This window comes from Notamacropus eugenii, chromosome 2, assembly GCF_028372415.1.
Source record: "Notamacropus eugenii isolate mMacEug1 chromosome 2, mMacEug1.pri_v2, whole genome shotgun sequence".
Classification (NCBI taxonomy): Eukaryota; Metazoa; Chordata; class Mammalia; order Diprotodontia; family Macropodidae; genus Notamacropus; species Notamacropus eugenii.
In genome coordinates this window covers 371,260,414-371,278,856 of record NC_092873.1, presented here as the reverse complement: position 1 = coordinate 371,278,856, position 18,443 = coordinate 371,260,414, and the positions used below count along the sequence as shown (strand labels likewise).

General features: G+C 39.9%; 1 protein-coding gene and 1 pseudogene across 5 annotated transcripts in view; both read left to right on the top strand.

Annotated features, from left to right (window-relative positions):
* TEX14 (testis expressed 14, intercellular bridge forming factor) overlaps positions 1–18,443 on the top strand; it is a 143,717-nt gene that overhangs the window by 97,633 nt on the left and 27,641 nt on the right. For all 5 annotated transcript variants that reach the window (XR_011975288.1, XM_072646846.1, XM_072646845.1 and 2 more), the window contains exons 18-21: positions 4,684–4,784; positions 12,521–12,640; positions 14,250–14,334; positions 17,459–17,540. Coding sequence is in view for 4 of the 5 variants with exons in the window: in XM_072646846.1 (XP_072502947.1) it covers positions 4,684–4,784; positions 12,521–12,640; positions 14,250–14,334; positions 17,459–17,540 (388 nt within the window). In the remaining variant the exon portion in view is untranslated. The remainder of the gene's footprint in view (positions 1–4,683; positions 4,785–12,520; positions 12,641–14,249; positions 14,335–17,458; positions 17,541–18,443) is intronic.
* LOC140528746 (ribosomal protein S6 kinase beta-2 pseudogene) lies at positions 519–2,119 on the top strand (annotated as a pseudogene).

Sequence of the window (18,443 nt, the reverse complement as noted above, 5' to 3'; positions counted from 1 at the left end):
AGTATGCTTCTAGGCAGTACATTTGAAAAAGGGCAATTTGGCAAATTAAATTGGGCGAATAGGATATCTTGTCTCTAGGGAATACATGGTGTTACTATACTAGTAACTTTCACATCACACAAAAGGTAGGAGAGAGAGCAAACATACTTTATGACAGAATCAGAGTACCCAAAGATCTTGACAGATCAGAATGATGAACTAAGTATATCTTATTATCTTATCATTATCTTACCACCTTATTAAGATGAAATTTAACAAGGATAAATATAGTCTACACTTCAATTGAAAAATCAACTTAACAAGTATAATATGAGAAGTAGTGGCATGGCTAGAACTGGAATGAACTATAGGCTCATTTTAGGTTTTCAGTGTTGCAACGCACCCCCCGAAACTGTGATCTCAGACTTCCTTAAGAAAGTGATAGTAAGACAGATGTACATGCTCAGCTAGACCTGCCAGGTGGGGGTGGGGGGGACAGGGGACGGGGGGACACAGGATGCACCTAGGCTGGGGCCGCCATGGCAGCTGTGTTCAATATCGACTTGGAGACTGAAGAGGGCAGTGAGAGCGATGGTGAGAGGGAGCTCAGCCCTATCGATGTTGATCTGAATTTGAGAACAGTTGGTTTGGAGCCTGTGGGGCACTATGAAGAGGTGGAATTGTCAGAGACCTATGTGAACCCTGGACCCAAACACATTGGCCCCTGCTCTTTTGAGCTCCTCTGAGTCCTGGGCAAAGGAAGCTATGGCAAGGTATTCCAGGTCTGGGAGGTGCAAGGCACCAACTCGGGGAAAATATTTGCCATGAAAATGTTGAGAAAAGCAAAAATCTTGCGCAACGCTAAGGACACAGTGCACACATGGGCTGAACAGAGCATCCTGGAGGCCATGAGGCACCACTTCATCATGGAGCTGGTACATGCCTTCCAGACTTGTGGCAAGCTCTGTCTCATTCTGGAGTGCCTTAGTTGGGGAGGACTCTTCATGTAGCTGGAGTGTGAGGGCATCTTCATGGAGGATACAGCCTGTTCTATCTAAGGGAGATCACATTGGCCCTGAGCCACTTCCACTCCTAGGGCATTATCTAGTGGGACCTTAAGCCTGAAAACATCGTGTTGAGCAGCCAAGGCCACATCAAGTTAACAGATTTCAGCCTGTGTAAGGAGTCTGTCCATGAGAGCTCAGTCAGTCACACATTCTGCAACACCATTGAATACATGGCCCCTGAGATCCTCATACACAGTGGCCACAACTAGGCAGTGGACTAGCCTTGGAGCCATGATGTATGACATGCTCACAGGAATGCTGCCCTTCACTGAAGAGAATCAACAGAATCCTTAGGGTGAAGCTGGTGCTGCCACCCTACCTCACTCCAGATGCTCGAGACCTCCTCAAGAAGTTTCTGAAAAGAAACCCCAGCCAGCACCTTGGGGGTGGACCTGGGGATGCAGTGGATGTGCAGAAACACCCTTTTTTCTGCCATATTGATTAGGAAGATGGGTTGACTGGACAAGTAGAACCCCCCGTTCCAGCCCTACTTGCACTCTGAAGAGGACATGAGCCAGTTTGACACACATTTCATGAAGCAGACACCTGTGGACAGGACTGATAACATGGCCCTCAATAAAGGTGCTAACCAGGCTTTCTTGGACTTCACCTACATAGCCCTGTCCATCCTAGAGGGCATCAAGGAAGGCTTCTTATTTCAGCCCAAGCTGCGGTCCCCTTGATGTATCAACAGCAGTCCTCAGGTCCCCATTATCCCCCTGAAATTCTCACTCTTTGAAAGGTTCCAACCCTGCACCAGCTCAGCAGAATCCATGGAGCTACTACCTCCCACCCAGTCAGCTTGGCCAGTTTTCCCATCCTGATGCCCACTGGCAAGAAATCCAAGAAGGGCTGGGCCATTTTGGATGCTAGAGCAAGGACAACGCTAGTTGTCCTTGGCCCTCCCTTTGCTTCCCTTGAACTCTTAACCCAAATCACCCCTTTACCTCTTGAAAGAAGAATTTCTTGCCATTATCCTGGAAGTTCTGTAGGCCCCTTGGGCCAGGCTTAGCAAAGTACCATTGAGGCCTGGGGGAGGAGGGCAGCTTTTGCACAGAATCATGGGCAGTGACTGCCAGTGGGAGTACCAGGCTGCAGCCTTGCAGAGCAGTGAGTGCCTACCTCCCAGGCCCTCAGCTGCTTGTGCTGTGTCTTTTAGGAAATTAGATATTTGAATTATTTTTTTAAAAAAAGAAGGGTTAGTAATTTGGGACAGAGCAGTACCGTGCAGTAATCAGAATACAGCCAAGAGTGTGGGGTTCAATTCTAGGTGTCGCATTTTAGGAACAACATCAATAAATTGACCAAAGGAGAATGGCCAGGATAGTGAAGGACTTTGAGATCATGGCATTTGAGGATTGGTTGAAAGAACTGGGAATATATAACCAGCCTGAAGAAGAAAAGAGCCAGCAGTGACATATCAGTCTACTTCAAATATTTTTCAAGAGGGATTAGATTTATTCTCCCTGTCCCCAAAGGACAAAATTGGGAGCAATGGATGAAAATTGTGGAGAAGCAGATTTTAGTGTTTATGTAAAGAAAAATTTTCTCACAATGACAGTTTTCCAAAAATATAATGGGTCATTTTGGGAGTTCTCTAAGCAATGATTGTATGACCTCTTCTTGCATGTATTACGGGAATTCTTATTAAAATAGGAGTTCAATTAGGTAGCCTTTGAGGTCCCTTTCAACTCTGAGATCTGTGATTATGTAATGGGTAGACTGGCCAGTGGGAACCTAGTCCTCAGGAACATGCACATGGTGCTTTGCCTGACACAGTTCCCACATGGAGCCTTGGGGACCCTTGTTATAGAATTCCATGATGATATGGGATAGGACAGCCTCCAACCATGTGCATAGTGTACGTTCTCCTGAGAACTGGGCCTCACTGGCCAAATCCCACCACTTTTTCTGACCTTCCTCCATTTTACATATAATTCTGTGGAGAAGACTGCCACGATGATGGACTGTGAAAATTGTGTTACATGAGAACTTCTAACCATCAAGTTTTGCAAAAACCAGGATGGGACAGTCATTATATCAGATATTTTTGCTTAATCGTTTTCATTGGTTACAAGGGCAGGTTCAGTCTGGAGTGGGGTAGTAGTAATAACTGTGATGTAAAAACAAGGTATCAGTAATATGGGTTTTTATTTTAATAGAATAGGATGCCTTTTGAGGTGATCAGTTTTTTGTCACTGAAGACTCTTAAGCAGAGGATGAATAACCATCTGCAAGAAATATGGTAGAGGAGATGGGGTGTAACATTTAGAGGACAGGACCTTTAGTGTGCTTCTAACTCTGAGGCTGTAGGATTTGACATTCATTTCCATTCAAAGGGTAGCTGGATAACCCCGGGTCTATTGAATTGAATTGTACTTTAAACTCAGCTTGAACCTAAGCACTTCATGTTCCGAGGAGATGACCACTCATATTTTTGCACACGGTCTTGACTTTCTCTAAACAAATCACATTCATTCTCCCAGAGCTAAGGCCAGAATATAAGGTCTTCCCTTTATATTATAGAGATTATTAACCTTTTTTGTGTCATAGACATCTTTGGCAGTCTGGTGAAGACTAAGGACCGTTTCTCAAAATGTTTGTAGATACATAAAATAAAATACAAAAGATTACAAAGAACAAGCTTGTGAAACTCAGGCTAAGAATACAACCTCTTCTTTATAGGTTTGTAAGCTAAATTCCCAAGCACCTGAATACCTCCTAGATACGTTCCCTACCATTATTCTATGAAATACAAAGTGGCATCATCATCATTTGTAAGTCAAAGAAGAATATTTTCAAAATTGTCCTCCTTATGCAGAAAAAACCACAGGTTTAGGATTTTGGTGTTCAGAATCTGATCCTTCCTTCAGTGGTGGTTGAAAAAGCTATTACCTAATGTTATAAAGAATGACCCTAGATTCAGTTCAGAAGACTGGTGTCTCAAAGTTTATTAGAAAGGTTGAATTACGTTCCCCTTTGATTCTCCAGAAGTGGACCTACCCTCATAGTAAAGGGAGAGTGTGTCATGTTCAAAAAATGAGAACAAGCTTTTTAGGGTTAATAATCCTAACTCCTCCCTTCTGGATCAGAATTGGTCCTAATCCTTCCGGGTTACATTTTTTTTCCCCTTACATTTTGCCATTCACATGTATTCCCTCCATCATGTGTCACATGATGCTCTAATGAAGCTCTAATTTTATTTGAGGAATTTCCCATTACATGCAAGAGATTAATTAAGCATGCAGTGTAGTAAGAGAACGGCTGGTTGTTCATGACCCCAAACTGACTTGATCTGATTGGCCTAGGACCCCTAAGTGTATGACTTCTGAGCCTCCTTGGTTTGCTGCTAACTGACTGATAGCTTTTATCTTATCTAAACAACTTCTGTTTTCCCCAAGACTGATGATTTTGCAGTATGGAAACTTAACTGTTTCATCTCTCTCACACCTAGGGATGCGTTTTTTTGTAGACTAGTCCAAAATGGCTTTATCCTCTACAAAATCTCAACCAGGCTGAGATGTCCATTCTAATCTACCTTTGATGGGGCACAGAAAAGTTTTGTCATAGAGAAGCTTGTCTGCTCCTTAGATGAATGATTTTGTTTGATCTCCAGCATGTTCTGTTTATTTCTTAGACACAAGACATCACTTGCCAAGAAAGAAAAAGCATCCAGAACATGGAGGAGACTTTCATGAGCATTCTGACTCTCCTGAAGGAACTGAGAAGCTCTGTACTGTAAGTAGCATAGAAAAGGCAATCAAGCAGGTCCCACTTTGCTAAGAAAGCTTTTGTTTGCCCTCCTTATGTACACAATCTTAACAAATGGCTTTGTGACTTTGGGCAAATCCCTTAACATTTCTAGGCCTCTACTTCCTCATGTGTTAAATTAGGAGGAGGTTGGATTTTACTAAGATCCTTTCGAACATTCTTTTAGTCTGTAGATCACACCTGTTTTCTAATGGGGGAGAAAGAGACCTTTTTCTGGAGGTGTTTTTTTTTTCTCAATTCAATTTTATTTTATTTTCAGGTTCAAGTTCTCTGTCTCTCTCCAAGCTACCTAACCTTCCTCCCCCATAAACAAACTCCTGTTACAAACACTTACAATTAAGCAAAACAAATTTTCCTTCATTGGCCATGTCCAAAAAACATCTTAATCTTCACTCTGAATCTGTCACCTCCATTTCAAGAGATGGGTTAAGCACGAGTCCTCTGGAACTATGGTTGGTTACTGTGTTGGTTAGAGTTCCTAAGTCTTTCTGAGTTGTTTGTCTTTATGATATTGTTATTATTGTATACATCCTTCTCTTAGTTTTGCTCACTTCACTCCAATCATTTCATATGAATCTTCCCAGACAACCATCTCCTTAATTTCTTACACAACAGTGGTATTTCAACACATTTATATACAATAACATGTTCAGCCATTCCCCATTTTGTGGGTACTCCTCAGTTTCCAAGTCTTTCCCACCACAAAAAGAGCTGACAGAAATATTTTTGTACATATGGGTACTTTTCCTCTTTCTTTGATCTGTTTGTTGGATAAAGATGGGTCAAAAGTGCACAATTTAATAGTTTTTTGGATGTATGTATAGTTCCAAATTGCTTTCCAGAATAAGTGGACCATTTCACAGATCCATTCACAGTGTATAAATGTACCTGTTTTCCCATATCCGCAGTAGCATTTGATATTTTCCATATTTGTCAACTTTGTCAATCTGATGAGCGTGAGGTTAAACCTCAGAGTTGTTTTAATTTCTATTTCTCTAGTTATTGGTCATGTAGAACATTTTTTTCACATGGCTATTGATAGCTTGGATTTCTTCCTCTCTAAACTGCCTATTCACATCATTTTTCCTCCTGTTCATTTTATCAATTGAGGAATGGCTTTCTTAGCAATTTCAGTTGCCTGCATATCTTAGAAATGAAACTTTTATCAGAGAAACTTGCTCCAAAGATTTTTTACCCCACTTACCTGCTTCTCTTTTATTTTCATTTAATCAAAATTGTCCAAATTACCACTTATGATTCTCTCTGTCTCTTGCTTGGTCATGAATTCTTCACCTATGCATAGATCTGATGGGTAATTTCTTCCATGCTCCTCTAATATTTTTATGGTGTATCTTTTTTTTCAGTAAATACTATTTTTTCTACTTATATGTAAAGATGGCTTTAAACATTTATTTTTTGTAAAATTTTGAGTTCCAAATTTTTCTTCCTGTCTTCCAATCCTTTCTCTCCAAGATGGCAAAGCAATTGGATATAGGTTATACATGTTCAGTTATATAACTCTTTATGTCTATATCATATAACCATTTAGACCTTGTTTTGGTATATGATAGTGTGTAATGTTGTTCAATACCTAGTTTCTGCCACACTACTTTCCAGTTTAAAGGGAAAATAAACTTGATGGTTCTATCTCCCCTAAGAATCACAAAGCTATCCTGTACCAACCATGCCCATGATACATTACTCTATAACTAACCAATCCCAGGGAGGCTAAGGCACTTATCTTCTCTTTCTAAGGGATTCTAAACTGCAAATCCATGTATTTGGAGTAGGGGACCCTAACCCCTAAAGAGAGGAGGTAGGCTTTTGTTTTTTCAACACTGACTTCTAGAGCTGTAGAGAAAATCACGTAAAGCTTAGGTTTAGCTCACATCTAGGGTTTCCCTAAAAGGGGAGTAAAAGGATATTCTCTGCAGTAAGCGTCAAGTATAGAGCAGCTCTTTATTTGCTTCACTTGAAAGAAATGATTAAAACACAGATAGTCACAAGTGTGCATTGACAAAACTTAAACGTGAAGATTGACCTAAAATTGCTATCATACTTTTCCCAGGAGATCAACATTTAAACCTAAAACATAGAACCCTTAGAGGACCTATTAAACAGTAATTTCATCTTCACCTCAGCTTTACACTGTTCGTAAAACTCTTTGAGGGACTCAGGAGCTCCCAGTCTTTTGAATTCACAAGGTTTCTTCCAGAACTGGAAATTGCCATCTTAAGAATCACTATTCAGGATCGTCTGTGATTAAAAAAAGGAAAGCACAAAGCATCAATGGCAGTGGGAGACCTGAGACTCAGGCTCCCCCTGTAGGTCATCCTCCAAACCCCATTCCACACCACTATATTCCTTATTCCTACCCACCTTAACCCTCTTACCCCAAAGTGCCAACCAAATGCTACTCTCCATTTCTGTTATGCCCTCTGGAATTCTTGTTCCATAGACAACAAGCTTCCCTTACTAAATTCTTTCTTTTCCCAGTCCTTCCATCTTCTGGCTATTACTAGAACCTGCTTCTCCCTGATAACATATTCTCCCCTGGCTACCTTTTTCAGTATTGGCTACATCTTCACTCATTCTCCTCAGCAAACTGGTCAAGGCAAAAGAATCGGAATACTTCTTGCTCCCGATTGCCACTCCCACCCTGCCTCTTTCACTCTCCTCCTTCATGCTTTCATCTCTATACCCAGTCAGAATCCCTGTAGCAGTCCCCCGCATGTCACCCCTCTCTCTTCCTCAGTGAGTTCAGTACATGGTTCACAATTTTTCTCTTCACCCTAATTTGTGCCCTCATACTAGAGGACTTATTGTAAATATTACCTCTCCCTCAAACACCCTAATTACTCAGTTCCTCAGCCTACTCACTTTCTATGATCCACTACTTCAAACTACCTCAGTCACAACACTAAGATAGTCATACCCTTGATCTTATGATCACCTATAAATGTACCACTTCCTTCTTCAAGAATTCCATAGTCCACTTGTCCAACCATTGACTTTCTACCTCAACCTCTGCCTTCTCTTACCAAGCCCTACTCTTTTTCCACACTGTGATCCCCCTTATCTGACCCTAATTCTCTCCCAGGCCATCTTCCTTGCACTAGTCACTCTTTCTTCTTTTCCCCATCTTGATCCCTTAATGAACTAATTTAATTATTTACTATCTTCCTCTCTTGAATTTCTAGTGACCCTTATTTCACTGATTATACCCTACCAAGTCTCAACCTTGGATCACTTCTACCCTCTACTGCCTTCATTCCTATTATACACATGGTGCTGAACAAAGATGAAGAAAAGTAGGTAACTGTTTTGGCTAGGTCCACTACAGATTTATGTTGGATGATATTAAATGACCTCAGCTGGGACCCCACTGCTTCTAAGTAGTTGTTCTTCACCCCTTATCAACTCACTATCCCATTTTTCATGTCAGCTCTTTCAAACTTCCTAAATTACTCTCCTTACTACCCTTATCCTTACCTTCTCTGCTGAAAACCTTGCCTTATATTTTATAGACAAAAATTGAGACCATTCACCACAAGCCCCCTTTGCTCCTTTCTTCATCTTCTGTCATTCAGATGTCTTCTGCCACTGTCTTCCCCTTCATCTCTGTCTCACATGATGAAATGACCTTATTCCTTACCAAAGCTAACCTCTGTGCTTGTTCAGTTCCGTTGCATCTCCTTCCACAAATTGCCCCCAACCCCATCATCCCAATAGGTCACTTATTTTCAATTTTTGTCTTTCTGCTGGCTCCTTTCCTTCTGTTTATAAATATACTCATCCCCCCCCATCCTCAGAAAATCCTTACCTGATTCTTCCGTTTTCCCAGTAGCTATCATTCCATATTTCATCTGTCCTTTGTAGCTAAATCCCTTGAAAAGGTCATCTACAATAGGTGGCTCCACTATCTCTCCTCTCTGTTTTTTAACCCCTTACAGTCCAATTTCTGACTGTATCATTTCACCAAAACTTTTCTCTCTAGCATTACCAATGATCTCTTAATAGCCAAATCCAGTGGCCTTTTCTGTCTGTTTTCCTTGACCTCTCTGCAGCCTTTGACACTGTTGGATTGCCCTCTCCTCCTGTCTAAGTTTTCAGGACACCACTGTTCTGGTTCTCTTCCTAGCAATCTGAACACTACTTGTTTGTCTTCCTTTAAGTCCTCATCCAGATCATGTCCTTTAAGCATAGTTGTCACACAGGGTTCTGTCTTGGACCCTCTTTTTCTTTTATAATACTTTAATTATTATCTCTTTGTTGATGATTCTCAAATCTATGTATCCTGCCTTAACTCTCAGCTGATCTCTATTAACAAAAGGCGCCCCCCCCCCCCCCGCCAAGTCCATAAAGGGACCTGAAATGAAACAGAGTCCAATACAGATTACAAAGCATTCATTGTCTGAGAAAAGACTTGCAGGGGAGAGAAGATCCTACAAGGGAGTGCAGAGAGGGAGAGAGAGTTCTCACCTCCTGAAAGGGGTGAGATATTGTAGTTTCTAGAGGCTTTCAGGTGAGAAATGGGGCAAAAAGAGGAGGGGAGAGGGAAGAGGGAGGGAAGGGAGAAGTCTTTTGTAGACACAATAAGCCAGGCAGCAGGATGTTTAGAAACTCCCAAGCAAGGTCTCAAGTCTGCAGCTTGAGCTGATCAAGGCTTGTTTTGTGGTTTCTGGCAGCTCCAGGCACCTCCACATTTGGCTAGAGTTCACTCACAAAGGATCACTGGTATGTCAGACAGCCTTGAGCCTCAGAAATCCTTCTACTTGGCTGGTTTTTGTGTGACTCCATTGTTCTGCTCCTCTAGGAAGAAGGGAAGTTCTAACATACAGAATACTCATTACAAAGCTCATGTTCTCACCTCCAATCTCACATCTCCATGTGAGATTTTAAATATCTTAAATTCATTATGTCTAAAATCAAACTCATTATCATTCCCCTTAGACCCTCCCAAACTCCTGCCTAGCCTGTTACTCTCCAGAGTAACAGCATCTGCTGTCAACCTAGGTGTTATCCTTGACTCCTCATTGTCTCTCACAACCCATATCAAATCTATTACTAAAGCCGTTCCTTTTTACCTTTTCAGTGTCTCTCTGATACACCCTTCTTTCCTCTGACTCTGTCACCCCTCCAATATGGGCCCTTATCACTTCTTACATACACTAGTGCAATAACTTGCTAGTGGTCCTGCCTGCCTGAAGTCTCTCCCCATTCTAATCCATCCTCCATTTAATCACCAAAGTGAATTTCTTAAAGCACAAGTCTGACCATGTGTCTGTCTCCCCCCCAACTCCCCATCTTTTTGTTCTCTACCCCACCTCAGTAAACTCTAATAGCTCCCTATTACCTCTAGGTTCAAATATGAAATCCTCTGATTCAAAGCCCTTCATAACCTAGCCTACTACCTTTTCAGACTTCTTTTACCTTACTCCTTATCACACAGTCTTTGATCCAGTGACATTGGCCTCCTTGTTGTTCCATGAATAAGACATTCCATCTCTCATTTCTCAGGTTATCTCCCATGCCTGGAATGTTCTCTCTCCTTTTCACCACTGGCATTCCTTGCTTCTTTCCTTCCAACTGAGATCCCATCTACAGGAAGCCTCTCCCAACCCCTCTAGTGCCTTCCCTCTATTATTTCCTGTTTTTCCTATATCTAGCTTGTTTGTGCGTATTTGTTTACTTGTTGCCTCTCTCGTTAGATTGTGAGCTTTTTGTATCTCAATTTATTAACACAGTGGCTGGCATATAGTAGGGACTTGATAAATGTTTTCTGGATAAATGTTTTTTCACTGACTGACAGGCATTCTGCCATGTGTAAATATCATACTTCATATTCTGGCAAGAGGAATAATAATGGCAGCTAACATTTATATAGTGCTTTAACGTTCGCAAAGTATTTTTAAAATATAATTTCATTTTATCCTTACAACAACTCTGGGAGGTAAGTGCTGTTATTATCCTTGTTTTACAGATGAGGAAATTGAGACAGAGAGAAGTTAAGTGACTTACACAAGGTCACATAGTAAGCATCTGAGACAGGATTTGAACTCCAATTTTTCTGATTCCAGGTCCAACACTCTGTCCACTGTGCCACCTGGCTGCCTAATAAGGAAGGGAAAACAAATTGAGTGTACAGTTAACTCCCTTTTAAAACTGATGCAGTACCTCTTCCCTGTTCCCCTTGCCTCTCCTGTTGATGAGAGTGGAGCAGGAAGGGACCAACCCAAAGTTTACCACATCTTTCCAAAGTTCCATGACTTTTAGGGAAAAGCCAGAACATCCATGGCCCACCAGAAGTTACCCAAGGTCCCAAAGACTTAGAGGCTCACCTGTTTGCCCCCATTTAATAAGCCTCCCTCACTGCCACTGTAACTTCAAGGGAGATATCCTTCTTGGTGTAATCTGATAGAGAACTGATACTTAAAGAAAGACTGATAAAGGTTTTTCTTCCAGATTAGTGCAGAGGCTTAAACTAGGATACTTTTAAAATGTATACTTACTGTTTCTTAAAGAAAAATAAGGGAAGAGAAATTTGACTTTCCACCATTATCAGAGGAGTACAACTGGACTGAACTGGCCTCTAACCTGTTGGATGGCCAGAGCCAAACAGAGCAGGCTAGAGACAGGAGAGTCAGGAATCAAATAGAAGTTTAATTTCAAAGTGAGAGAGGGAGGGAACAAGACACATATGTTATGCCCACCACAACCATGCCATGAAAGAACCCATTCTAATGTGGCTAAGCCTTGATTTTTGTATTTGTTGCTAGACAAAGAGTCAAACAGTGTCATGTAGCAACAGGAGTGAGGCAAAGCAGTAACAGTGAGGCAAGGTTGTCTAGAGAAAAAAAGTCCACTCATAGCCAGGCTTCATGTCTGGGCCTATTGGTGCTTGCCCAAACTCAGAGATTATCAGTTCTGTGTTGCAACAGTGTTCATCCAGAGAGTGAGTGAAAAGAATTGTTTTTATGCCAAGCTCAGGGCACAGTTTACTTGCTGACCTTACCTGTGGAAAATAGGGCATCTCTTAATAACATCTTGACAGTAGCTTTTGCTGGAATGAATGAAAACACATTAAGGACTGACTGCGTGCTAGTCACTGTGCCAAGTAAGCACTAAGAATGCCAAAAACCACAAAAAAAAAGTCTCAGAAGACACATTTAGGGAGAGTGGTATTTTGATCTGAAAAGTCACAGAGCTAGTGGGTGGACTCAAAGACAGTTGATTGACTTGTCTTTTCTAGGCATGGTAGTCACCTTATTCTTCATAGAGCAAGAGGTAGAAGGTGGGGAATGGGGTGGGGTATATTACAGTGACTGGAGGGCAGCACAGTGAGTTTGGGGGAACTTAGATGTGGTGAACTCCTCTCATCTGTTAGAAGTACTGGGTCCAAGTATGGAAGGAGATTGGGAGGAGAAGCCTGAGGAATACAGAAGCTTTCTCATTATAGTCTTCTTTTTTGCCGAATGACAATGTAAAATAATTTCTTTTTAAAAATTTGTATTAATACATTTTGTTTTGATTTGACATGTTAGCCATTTCCCAGCAAACAATTATCTTATAAGTGCCTTCTCTTAAAAAAAAAAAAGTTAAGCAAAACTACCTTAAGCATGTGATTATGATGCAATATTTGTTACTTTTCAATTTTTTTAATTTTCTGAGAAAAATCCTTTCTAACACCATTACCTTAATAGGAGCATTCTGTGGAATCACCTTGCTCAATAGATTCTTCTGAAGATGTAACAGATGAATTTCTAACCCCTGATCCTGATTACTTTTATACTCCAACTGTTCAAGAGCATTCAGAAGTTAAGGTAAAAGTTAAGTTCCTGGTAATGTATATTTTGACATTCTACAGCCATAGTTTCCCTAGAGCTTCTTTTGCATTTATGACTTCTGGGTAGTACATGTTTCGGGGAAAAAAAGTCTTTGAAAATTGAAGGCTGTGAGTCTTTCTCCAAAAATTTACCATTCTAAGAGTAATATCTCACTTTCATGTACATTCTCTTATTGACTAAATAGTAACTTGTTTCTCTTTTACCCAGGAACCCTGAGGGTCTTCCCCTCCTAGTTGAATTTTTTGTTTGTTTTTATTGTTTTTTCTTTTCTTAAAAGGGGCCATCCCTTGAGTAACTACTTAAAGAGGTCTACTCATTGAATGGGTGTATCTCACTCAAAGTGAGAGTCTAATAAGACTCTTTAGCCTAAAATGGCCAAGGTTCCACATTGTATCCTGGGCTATCTCCAGTTGTTCTGATGAATATCAGGCCACTAGACCCAGATGGCTCCCAGTTAGGAGAAAGTGAGGCTAGTGACCTTGCACAGCCCTCCCTCCCTCAAATCAAAGTAAACTGCAAGTCATGTCATCATCTTGATGTTGTGATCCATGAAGGACAAATACAACAACAACCTTATTGACATCTTGTGAAATAAGAAAGAAAAGTAATTCTCTCTTCCTTCACTCCCATCTCACTTCTTAACCCCATGGAGAAACTGAACTAAAAGCAGTAAGCAGCTTGTCTCAGTCATGCTACTTTAGTGGGACTAGAACCCAGAGGCTTTATCCACTGCACTGGCCTTGCCTCAGGAATTGTGAGAAAACCAGATTTGCATGGTATTTTTTTTATCAACAACACTCAACCTGTGGGAAGCCTGCAGATAATCAAAAGAGCTTTGCCATTTCCTGAAGGCAATTCAGCTCACTCTCCTCCTCCAGTTCAATTCCTGTTCCATTTTCATGTTCCCCTAAATTGCCTGTCCCAGGTACGCATACTGATGAATAAAGGGTAGCCATCTAAATGCATGTCATAATCTAGACAATAAACATGCTTCATTCACATGACTTATCTTTTGTATGATGGTAATAGAGAAATATATTGTGCATATAAGCAGTCAGTGAGGAAATGAGAAGAACAGAATAAAAGATTTCATTAAGGAAGGGAATGATAGGATAGTTTATGACAAGGGTGGGGGATAAGAGTGGACATCCCAGCTGTCCGCTGTTACTCACAATGTCAAGAGGCTTTGTGGGGGGCCTTCAGCACTTTGTGTGGACACCTTGTGGCAAACATCATTGGAGATGGACAGGAGTTGAGCCAGATAGCTGGCAGGGATGGGTCATAATTTGCATTATTGGAAAGAATGCCTAAATCCATAAGTTCACAGATGTATTTTCATATCTGAGTATATTTGTTTATACTTAAAAATGTGTATGTCTAGTTTCTCTAAATAGAATACAAACTCCTTAAAGGAAGAGAATGTTCCATTTTTGTCTTTGTTCTAATGCCTGGCACAATTCCTGGAAGAGGTGCTTCATAAATGCTTGATTGACTGAAGAATTAAATGCTTGCTGAATTGGATTAGAGTTAGTTGAGTTAGGTGCCATGTATTTGCTGTTTTTTAATCGTCTTATTTCCTTTGCAGACTTTAAGTCATGAAAAAGGTGATTTGGAAATCACACAGGAAGTCTGTGGTGTCCAAAAACAAGAATCTGGTAATATATGGTCAGGTCAGAAATCACTTACTTTCCTCCTGTATAAAATCCTAGAAGGTTAGAACTGAAAGGAAGGTTAGAAGAGTGACCAACATACCTGGATGATACAGATTGCATGAAAAGAAAACACACTTTTTAATTAACATTTTTGAAAGAAATATCCCAGATTCATAGGATTTAGAGCAGAAAGGGACTTTGAAAATCCAAGTCCAGTTCCCTAGTTCTAGGGTAGGGCACACAAAGTTACACAGCTAGTCAGTTGTGTAGCTGATGTTGGATCCTAGGTCCTCCAACTCCAGGCCCATTATTTTTTTTTCGCAATTCTACAGCCCTCTATCAACTTCTATGTCTGAGTCTTTGGGTTGGAAAATCACACTTAGGAATTATTTAGTCCAACCCTCCTCTCAGTGAGATTCATTGACTTGTCCAAGGCTACAGGGACAATTAGGAGAACTAGGAACAAAACTGCGTATCCAAATATTTGGTTCCCTTTCCAAAGGTTATTTGAAATTTGCTTCCAATTACTCCACAATCAGCAGCTTAGAGCATGGAACTTGTGTCACATGCATGAATTATTGGTTTTAATACAAGTTCTGAAACACTACATATTAAAATCCTTCAAAGGCATGCACCCTGCCTACTAAAAAATATATATGTTAGATATATCTAATATATACGTGTATGTGTGTGTGTATATTTGTGTCTCCATTTGCTAACCCTTAGAACTACCCAGGATCATGCTTCAGTAGCCCTGAACAGGAGGTAAAATGTAGTTTTTGAATCTGTTCTCTTTTCCTTCCACCCACAGTTCCCTTACCTCTATCCCAGAATGAGACATTTAAAAATTTTGACCCTTAGTCCTGAGTTGCATACCTTTCCACAGGCCACCACTTGTTTGTGCTGATTGGAAGGCAAAGGAGGCTAGCAAGCAGAAACAGAAAGCCAGGGCCACTCCTTCCTTTATGTCTTTTTCCTCTTTTTTTCATTCTTTACCTTTTCCAGGCATCCATTTCTCTGATGTCACTAAATATATTAATGTAAACCAGTTTTTAAAAACAACTCCCCTCCCCACAATTGGATTTTAAAATAGGTTCTGAAGGAGGAGAACTCAAAGAAATAAATATCCAGCAATGAAATTTTAAGTACCTGGGTAGGGGAGATATTTTAGGAAGAACATTCTCAATGTTCTTTAAATACTTCTCAGGAGACATCCATGCCAAAGTCATTCTAAAATACGGTATGTGAAATGGGAGAAGTCATTGTTTGATTTATCATCCCCTTCTCCATGCTTAGTATAAATACCATCGCAGAAAAAGCAAACTCATAAGAAATGATGACGTACTTTGACTGACATATCTTTGAATGGTCTGCTTTTAAATGATTTTCTAATTGAAAATCTTTTATCTGAGAAATTGCATAGTAGTACGGTATAACATATGACAAGTGGACAGTCACAAAGGTACTGTTGCTTCATTTTCTTCCTCTGTAAAATTGGGGCATGGGGTGGGGAAAAAAGAACCTCTTTTGGCTCTAAATCCTAAAATTTTGGTTTCAAGTAGTTATAACCAAGGATGAGAGTAGATTGTTATATTGGGTTGCTTAGATCCTCCAGCTGCTGCATGGCATAATTAAAAGAGGGTTAGACTTGGACCCAGCCAAACTATCTTTGCATGTTATATGCTTATGTGAAGACATGGTGCAATGGAAACAAGGGTGGATTTGGAGTGAAGGGACCTACTTTTAGATCTTGGCTTTGATACTGATTACTTATATAACTTTAGGCAAGTCACTTTCTCTCTCTGGTTCTCAGTTCCTACATCTGTAAAAAATCAATGATCTCTCAAGTCTTTTTCTGGAATATTCATTGGTTTCATAAGATTGCCGTGGAAGACACGTTAGACAGCATCTAATCTATTTCCCTCATTGTACAGAGGAGCAAATTGAAGCGTAGAACTTTTATCACCCATAGAATTGTGTGAAAGAACCATGATTTACACTCTGGTCATTTGATTCCAAATCCAAAGTTCTTTGTCCTACACTGTGCTGCTGCCTCCATTGGCCTGGGTAGTATTTGGCTTAGAATTTTAGAACCAAAGAATATTAGATCTGGAAAGTACCTCAGAGACAGATGGAATCTATTTAACACTTAAACTACTCAACACTGAAAAGTGCTTGTTGAAATTATTCTTTGTCTCAGGGTCAGGCTCAAGGAGTTTTTCTACAAAATAATATAATTTAAGCATATACTGCAAGTTTTCCTGATAAAGATCTCATTTCTAAAATACATAGGAAGCTAATTCAAATTTATAAGAAGAAAGCCATTCTCCAATTAATAAAGGGTCAAGGGACAAGAATAGACAATTTATAGAGGAAGAAATACAAGCTCTAAATAGCCATATTAAAAAATGCCTTAAATCGGTAATAATTAGAAATATGCAAATTATAATGCCTCACACCCATCAGATTGGCAAAACTGACAGAAAGGAAAATGTCAAATGTTGCAGGGACTGTGGGAAAACAGGAACATACACTGGTGGTAGAATTGTGAACTGCCCCAGTCATTCTGGAAAGCAAATAGGAACTATGCCCCAAAAGGTATTAACTTGTATATAGCCATTGACCCAATGATGCCACTAATAGGTCTGTACCCTAAAAAGAACAAAGAAAGAGGAAGATAACCAAGAAAAAAAAAACCAAAAACTTGTGTACAAAAAAACTTAGAGCAGCTTTTTTTTGTAGTAGCAAAGGGTTGGAAACTAAGGGAGTGCCAGTCACTTGGAGAATGCCAAACAGGTTATAGTATATGAATGTGATGGAATACTAAAAGAAATGGTGAAGAGGATAGTTTCAGAGAATCCTGGGAAGACCTGAATGAATTTTGATGCAGAGTGATGTGAGCAGAACCAGGAGAATAATTTATATCATAAGAACAGTATTGTCAGGGCAGTCAACTCTGAAAGACTTAGGAACCCTAATCAACACAATGACCATTCTCAGTTCTAGGGAATTCATGATGAAAGGGGAAGGGGGAGATGAGAGGTAGAGAATGTGGATCTGAAAATAAAAAAAGAATTAAGTGTAAAAAAATATTAATTTATGTTCATAGAGTTCAGTGATTAAACACTTCTTTTTCTTTCAGGTGGAGAAAGGTATCAAGTGATTGAAAAAATCCTTGGAAATAAGTTTGAGTGTGTAACAGAACTTCAGTTCACACCCATAAGGTTTGAGTTATTAATGCCTTAGTTGTTCCTTTAGGTTCAAAAGTAATATCCCACATTGATGAAGTGCTTGTGTTCAGAATTCTCCATCCACTTAGTCAAAACTTGGCCCAGAAGAACATAGTATCATTAGGAGTTACCTTGAGTAATACTTACCTTCCATTCTTCTGAAGCTATTGTCTCTAACAGTAAAGGACTTAACCCATTTCCTCAGGGTCACAGGTTTGTTCTCCATAGTTGGTGTTATATAAACAAATATCTGCTGATCTGTTTAGATAACAAGTATATTTTTTTCCTCCCAGATGATATAATAGCTTTACCCAGTTCATTCATTCATTCTACAAATACTAAGCCATATTATATATAACCCTGTTCAAGACTACTGAGGGAGATTCAAAGATAAATGACTGGCCCCTGTCCCTGATAAGTTTAATCCAGTAGGAATAATAAAACATATATGCAATTAAATATGATACTAATACACTAGTGTATTGGTTGTTTCTTTTATAGTAGTACATAAATGTAATGTAACCAGATCATTTCAATCTAGAGGGGATTAGGGATGACTTTTTTTTTTTTTTTAATGTTTAACAATCACTGCCATACAATTGAGATTTTATCCCCCCCACACCTGCTCCCCACTACCCCCCTCCCTCCCCACGACTGCATACAATTCTGTATAGGTTCTACATATACTTTCCTATTGAGTACATTTTCACTATAGTCATGCTATGTAGTCGGACTAAAATAAATGGAAGAAATCATATAACAAATCAAAACATGATACACAAAAACATACACATACACAAACATGACCTGCTACATTCTGCGAATGACTTCCATGTTTCTTTCTCTGAGTGTGGAAGGCATTTTGCCTTAGAGAACCACCATTGGGATTTTTTTTTT